The sequence below is a fragment of the Haliaeetus albicilla genome, chromosome 18, assembly GCF_947461875.1.
Source record: "Haliaeetus albicilla chromosome 18, bHalAlb1.1, whole genome shotgun sequence".
NCBI classification, from domain to species: domain Eukaryota; kingdom Metazoa; phylum Chordata; class Aves; order Accipitriformes; family Accipitridae; genus Haliaeetus; species Haliaeetus albicilla.
Window position 1 is genome coordinate 30,048,202 of NC_091500.1, and position 7,046 is coordinate 30,055,247.

A 7,046-nucleotide genomic window follows, 5' to 3' on the forward strand; every position below is an offset into this window, starting at 1 on the left:
GGGGGTTCCGTACTGGGACAGGTGCCCTCCTACTGGTGTGGAGGGGGCCCATACTGGAATGGGTGCCCTCATACTGGTGTGGAAGGGTTCGCACTGGCTCAGGAGCCCTCACACTGGTGGGCACTGGTCCATACTGGGACGGGGGCCCTCACACTGGTGTGGGAAATCTCCATCCTACCTCCGCCAACCCCCTCAGCGGTTCCTCGCCCCCCTCCCTCTCCGCGCATGCGTGCTGCGTCCCGGCGTCCAGCCCCGCGTGTGCCCATGCGCAAATCGGGGGCGTGGCGCGCCATGCAGTGCGCATGCGCTATAAAACACGCCCCACCCACCCTTTACCCAGCCCCTCCCTGTCCGCAGGGACCCCCCTCCGCGCGGCTCTGGCGCATGCGCAGTGCTGGACACGCCCCTCGGTCTCGCCAAAAGGGTGGAGCCGCGGGCACCACCCAGTCGCTGTCCGGTGCATGCGCACTGCCGGAAAGCCACGCCCGGGCAGGGCTTTTCGTCACAGCCAGGCGGTGCCTCCGAAGCCCCGCCCATTTCCCTCGTGGGCGGGGCGGCCCCGCAGTGACGAAACACCCACGCCCGGGCGTGGACAGGGCGGGGGCGTCAGCGAGGGGGCGGGCTCTGTGGAAACCCGCCCTCTCCAGCCCCTCCCTGGGCGCTGTGCGCCTGCGCCGGCGCTGGAGGCGGGGGGGTGGGTGGGGCGATGGCTTGCTCCGCCCACCGCCGCCTCGCGGCGTTGTCATAGAGACGGCGGCTGCGCGGGAGGAGGTGAGGCTGCGGCGGCGGGTCTGAGGGGCTGTGCTAGGCCGGGGGGGGGGGAAGGAGGATGCGGGTTGTGAGGGGGGGTTTGGGGTCCCCCTGGCCGTGGGGGGGTGTCCCTCATGGGGGTGTCGGGGGGCAGGTCCCGGTGGGGTCGTCTGAGCGGAGCATTCCTTTCTGGGGGGGGGTCCTGAGGGGTCGTGGGTCTCTGTGTGGGGGGTGTTTTTGTGTGTGGTAGCAGATGGGTCCCTGCGGGGAGGGTGTTGGGGGAGCTGCGTGTCTCTTTTTGGGGGGAGGTGGGTGGCTAAGAAGGCATGGCTTTTTGTGGAGGAAGGGTGGGTGTCTCTTTTGGTGGGGTCCTGGGGGGTGTAGGGCTGTCTCTGTGGAGGTTGTTGGGTGCTGGGGGAGCGGGGGGGTGTCTGTAGCAGGTGTTTCTGTTTTGAGGGGCTGTGTGGGAATGAGCCCCTACTGTGGTATCCCGAAGTAGGGTGTCTCTTTTTGTTGGGTGCTGTGGAAGTCATCCCTGTGGGGTGAGGCTCTCTAGGGTGGGTGTTGGACCCCCCCCGGGAGGGTGTCTGTGTGTGGGGGTATTTCTCTAGGGGGTGTTGGGGGTGGGTCTCTACGTAGGGTTTCCTTGTTGGCTAGAAACAGGTTGAAAACCCGTTTAATGATCAGGACTGCTCTTGCTGCCTGTGTTATAGGTTATGCAGCTTTTCTACAGCAGCTGCAATGGGTTCTGTGCTTTCCTTCTCTGTTAATAATGCTACCTCAAGGCAGAGGAAGAAGGCTGAGGATGACGATGAAGACTTACTCGATAGCCAAGACCGTGTGGAAGACATTGCCAAGTTTCCATATGTTGAATTCACAGGTCAGGATAGCATCACCTGTCCTACTTGCCAAGGCACTGGCTGCATTCCCACAGGTGACTGCTCCTCTCAGGCTTAAACACAAGAAGAAAATATTGCTTATTTGCATGAGCAACCTTGCACACATGTGGAATCGGTTAACATCTTCCTTTTGCTTTCCAGAGCAGGTAAATGAGTTGGTGGCTCTGATACCCTACAGCGACCAACGTCTTCGTCCACAGAGAACGTAAGTGTATAGTAAGAAAGTAATTGCATCTTTGCAAAGAGCAAACAGGGCTCTTCTGTTGTTTACTGCCACAACTAAATGCTTCACCCGGTCTGCGGTCTCTCCATCATCTAGTGGTTTGTTTTCATCCAAGTATGCCAACAAACACAATTTAAAGTGTAACTTTAAATACTTCCTGTGAAATCCCACTGTGGGGTGAACGTGGAAACAATGATCCTACTCACACGCTTCATCCTGGCGCCCTTTACTGAAGCTCTTAGACAGAAACTGTCTTACCAACAGCAAAAATACTAGATTGTGAAAACACTATGGGGGCAAATATGATTCTCTGGTTACTCATTACTGAAAAATAAACCGTTTAAAGGGTGACGGTTTTGAGCAATTTCAGATATCGAAAATGTTAGAGCAGCACTTCTGTGTCTCTTCCAGGGAAGAACAAATATGTGTTGTCTACTGGCTAGGTTGGGTTTCAGATACAAGGTCTCTTGCAGCTGCAGATGCTGTATTAGGGCAAAGGAGGTGACCCCTTCTCTGCCTCTTCCAGGAAGCTGTATGTCCTGCTGTCGGTGCTGCTCTGCCTGCTGATATCAGGGCTGGTGGTTTTCTTCCTATTCCCTCACTCTGTCCTGGTGGATGACGACGGTATTAAAGTGGTTCAGGTTTGGTTCGACAAGAAGAACTCCGTTGTCATTCTTGCCATCACGGTAAATTTTTTGTGCACCTGTGTTCCTGAGGGAATAAATTTTGTGCTGAGCTGCCAGGAAGGTTGCTGCTACTCGTGTCTGCCCACTCTCTCCATCCAGGCCACCTTACGGATCAGGAACTCCAACTTCTACTCGGTGACGGTGCCCAGCCTGACTAGTCAGGTGCAGTACATGAACACTGTGGTGGGAACCCAGCAGATCACCAATGTCTCCAGCATCCAGCCACTGAGTGACAAACTGGTATTCATCTTTCACTGCGCTTAAAGTATAAGCATCACCAAATCAAGTTTGAAACCTGTGCACCACTGCACGTTAACTTGATGATAGTCTATCCATACCTTAAAGCTTTGCTTGGCAAAATAGTCTTATGGCTAGAGTAGCCTGTGCTTTATGCATGCCAGCTTGCAACAGCAAGTAGGGAAGACTCTGAAAGGGGTGGATTTAAGCAAAAGTACTCAAGCTGCATGTGAATGTATTTTTCTTTTATCTTCTGCAGGTGAATTTCACTGTGAAGGCAGAGCTGGGTGGACCCTTCTCCTATGTGTAGTAAGGATTTACTACTCTTTGTATATAGCTGGGAAAGAGGACAGATTTAAGCTGCTTTAATTAGAATTGGCTCTGGAAATGACTTGTTTTCTGCTAACTTCCTGGAAAGTAACTGTTTGCTAGAAATGACTTGAAAGGCCACTTTGTCGGAATGTTGTGACATGGTTTTTGGACCATGTCTCGAGTTGAGTTAGCACCAAAGAGAAAACATTATCAGAAGATACCGAGAAACGCAAGTGTCTCTGCAACCCTGCTTAGCCCGTGCTGACATATTTCTTTGTTTTGGTCTCTTCCAGTTTCTTTTGCACATTTCCCAAGGTGAAGGTACATAACATAGTGATCTTCATGAGGTAGGTGGTTCTCTGCTCAGCTCCTGACTCAAAAGGGAATTGCTGCCACAGCAAATCTAGGGTACACGAAGAAAATCCCGCTTGGCAAGCACCCCAGCCTGGTTCACTGTGTCAGCTTTTAATCCAGGACAGTTGACACAGTTGGGTGAAATGTAAGATAGAGAGGAGAAGACACCAGATTGCTCCACGCTGAGCTTTCATGTGAGGGGTGGTGTGCTCCAGAGGCTGCAATTGCCAGCTCTGCATATCCCTGCCTGCTGCAGTGAGTGATCTTGAGCAAAAATCTGAGAGGATCTGCAGCTTTCGAGGGGGAGGAGGAGTTATGTGATGAGTGTAAAACCTGCTGGGGTTTTTTATTTTGATAGAGGGGTTGCTGTTGCAGGTCCTGTCTCCACTAAACTGCTCTTCCCCACCCCCTCAGGACATCAGTGAAGCTCTCTTACATCGGCCACGTGACGCAGAGCGCTTTGGAAACGTACCACTACGTGGATTGCAGTACCAACTCCACAGCTGCCCAGGACCCGCTGCCTCTGCTTTCCCCCTTGATATGAGATGCAGCCAAAGCCAAGAGCAAGCCCTGGGGGCACAGCTGATGTTTTCTGTGGGTGGATGATTGTGCAGATGGATTTGTAGAAGGGATCAGGAGCTTTCAAATAGAAGCAGAGGGATCACAAGTGACTTTGGTGGGAGATATTTGAAAGCTCTGGGTCCTTTTCGTGCTCTTCCACGTGCAGCTGGGCTGCACTGCTGTCCTGTCCATGAAACCTGCTTGGGGTGGTGTTCATGTGCAAGCCAACAGGTCCCTTCCCAAAGTCAGGGTGCTGCTGGGCCTGCCTTCCTCTTTGGTTCCGAAGAACTAGTTTTCAGTAGGGAAACTGGACTCTCAAGCTTCATGCTTTGGGGTCTGAAGATCCCAAAGATTTAGAGTTGACTTTTTTGCAGCTGTTTTGAAGCTTTGCACTGTGTCGGATTCTTTCAGGGTAAATTAATTAGTTCCGTGCAATTAATTTATTCCACTTTTGTTCAGTGGCAGCATGTCACTGGTTTGTTTCAAAGCAGATCTTGATAAAAAGGGATAGTTCTTGTAAAGAACACACAGATAAGTCTTCCACCTCCAACTTGCACTAGAAGGAGGCAAAGGAATCAAAACCTTTGAAACATGCTTTCTCTGTAGTGCAGATTTTGTTTGCTGGCAGCTGAGGCCACCTACAGCAAACCAATACCAAAACATCACAGTCTTAATGAAGGTGGCTTCAGTAAGCACAGCGCTGCTGGGGACGTGTGAAGGCTCCGTGCAAATTTGACCTTCCTCCTCCTCCACGCACAGCTCTGAACCTTCCTCTCCCCACGTTTGCAGCTGCGGGGTCTCTGGGGTTTGAAACCAGGGAACTTGTAGCTCGGTGTTGCTTTGTACTTCTGCTTGCCGCAAACAAGTGCGGATTTAAACTGATTTTTGTGGGAGTTTGGTGTCTCAAATCTTACCTCCCAGGAGCCCATCGTTCCCGACAGATCGTATCAACTGTGTTCTTAAAGCAAGTAAATGTGAAAGCTCAGCCTGCCGCAGCTCTCACTGTGGACTTGTACTGTTTGCAGCTTGGAGGATTTAATTTTGCTTCTGCCCTTTGTAGTTTTTCTGGAACTTGATTGCTACAGCTGCCCTCATTTCCTCTCTGCCTGCACCTACCCCTTTCCCTGGCTGCCTGTTGGATGTGAGGTCGTGTGAGTGGAAAGAAAGCACAGGTAAAGGCTGCAAGGTGAATGGATCGTGGTGTTTTTCAATGAAGGATGCTTTATTTTGTTACAAGTGTGAAACAAAAACACACCTTGCTTTTTTAAGAAGTGGCATTTCTGCCTAGTGGGGTTTCTAGAACTGAATTCTACTCATTAAAGCCGGGTTGTATGTTACTGTGTGGTGTCCTCTGTTTGAAGAAAAGCTCTGGGTTTCTCCTGTGCAAATCAAACTTTGTCCTAGAGCTACTGCTCTGTGTTGTGACTGGTATTGTGTCATCTTTTGCCCAGAAGCACATGTCCTCTTGCTGATGGTTTTTGGGGAATGAGGGCCAAGAAACTCAACCAGGGAGCAGCGAAGCACCTCCACTCCCACCCAGGGCAGCTGGGACCAGTGACCAGAGTCACTGCCCCAGCTTCGGTGGCTGTCATGCTGCATGGTCCCTGGTGATCTTGATCACGAGCTTCTCACATGACTTTTGTTAAACCCCTGATTTATGATGAGTCAAACTTTCTTTTTTAAGGAAGATGAGGAAGTCACAAACTTTGCTCTCTATCCATCTCATTTCCTGAGCTTTGTCCCCTTCAGCAGCCTGATGGTGCTTAGTCCTGGCTGATTTGGTTTCTCGTGGGGTGACACAGCCTCCTGCTCCCCAGTATTGCCTTTCCCACCTGTGTCATTGTCTTTGCAGCCCCAGAGATAACCCAGGATCTCCTGCTCCTCATGGCCAAGTCTTAAAAGCAGCCTGCTGCTGGGGGTTACTTTTACCTGGGTGATTTTGGAGTGGAAAACCTAGGGTTTAGGAAGCCTAAACCTGCTGCTCAGCTGAACAGGAGAATGGCTTTGCCCTGAATTTAGTTGTGTGACAGCAGGCAGCGGTGAGCCAGAGCACCAATAATTAGGGGTGCTCTCTGGGTCATGTGGCAAAGCACTTGGCCTTTTAAAGGGCATTTTATTTTGAAAATCCTTCTTAATCCTCCAATCCTTTTTAATGAATTTCTTCTGCCAATGTTTTTTAAAGATCCCAGCCCTGCAGAGGCTGCCTCAGGTGCTTTAGCAGGAGCTGGTTGCTGCTGTGTTGCCAGCTGTGAGTGTTTAAAATTGAGATGAGGGCCCCAAAGTAACATTTTTAAAAGGGTTTTTTTAATCCTTTAAAGTTGTAATTTCTCTTAATGAAAAACTGCAGTGTCCATGCTATCAACGGATGCAAAAAGCTGAGGTTTTAACAAAAGCACTGTCATGAAACTCATAAACTCCGCAGTCAACAGCTGCCTGTTACGTCCTGCACATAAAGCTCAAGCATGTTTGTAACTCTTGTGGGGTCAGTGGGCTAATTTTCTTTAAGATAGTAAAAAAAAAAAATAAAAATCAACTACTGAGGCTTTTCCTCTCATTAGCAAGCCTGTTCAAGAGAAGAATTTACATATGTAACTTTTTATGAAACCATAAAGGCACAGCTGCTTTATAAGAAGACATCAGCGTGTGCACATGACGGCTGCAAACCCTACCTCCTTCAGTATTGCAAAATGCATCCTGAAATTATATTTTTACATGCACAAAATGGGACAAATTCCATGGGGAGGAGAGTTAGAGGGCAGCCCCTGGCCATGGTCATACTGATTTGCATGAGGATTGGTCTCAGTGTCCCCCTCCCTGCTGGTTTTACTGGTTTCCTTTAACTGGTGTCCCAAGCGCTTGCCTTGAGTCACACTGGTTCTGTTTAGGGGTGCAATGGGACAAGAGATCCCTTAACAGAAACCTTGCGGCTGCTGTGTTGGCTCCTGGTTTCAAGATTTTTCACTTTAAATGGTTTCCCCATTTCTTTTTTTTGGCTTTTTGGAGGGTTTATTTGTTTTGGAGTTT

At 50.2% G+C, this 7,046-nt stretch overlaps 1 protein-coding gene across 2 annotated transcripts; it reads left to right on the forward strand.

Annotated features, from left to right (window-relative positions):
* Positions 1–669: 669 nt before the first annotated feature.
* Positions 670–5,359, forward strand: TMEM106C (transmembrane protein 106C). 2 transcript variants are annotated; one of them, XM_069806410.1, is made up of 8 exons: positions 670–771; positions 1,464–1,684; positions 1,791–1,854; positions 2,399–2,558; positions 2,658–2,798; positions 3,055–3,104; positions 3,401–3,454; positions 3,876–5,359. In XM_069806410.1, the coding sequence occupies exons 2-8, from the start codon at positions 1,492–1,494 to the stop codon at positions 4,003–4,005; spliced, it is 792 nt and encodes a 263-aa protein (XP_069662511.1). In that variant the 5' UTR covers positions 670–771; positions 1,464–1,491; the 3' UTR covers positions 4,006–5,359. The 2 variants fall into 2 exon arrangements, with proteins under 2 accessions (XP_069662511.1, XP_069662512.1); XM_069806411.1 differs by having other exon boundaries at positions 768–789.
* Positions 5,360–7,046: the final 1,687 nt, after the last annotated feature.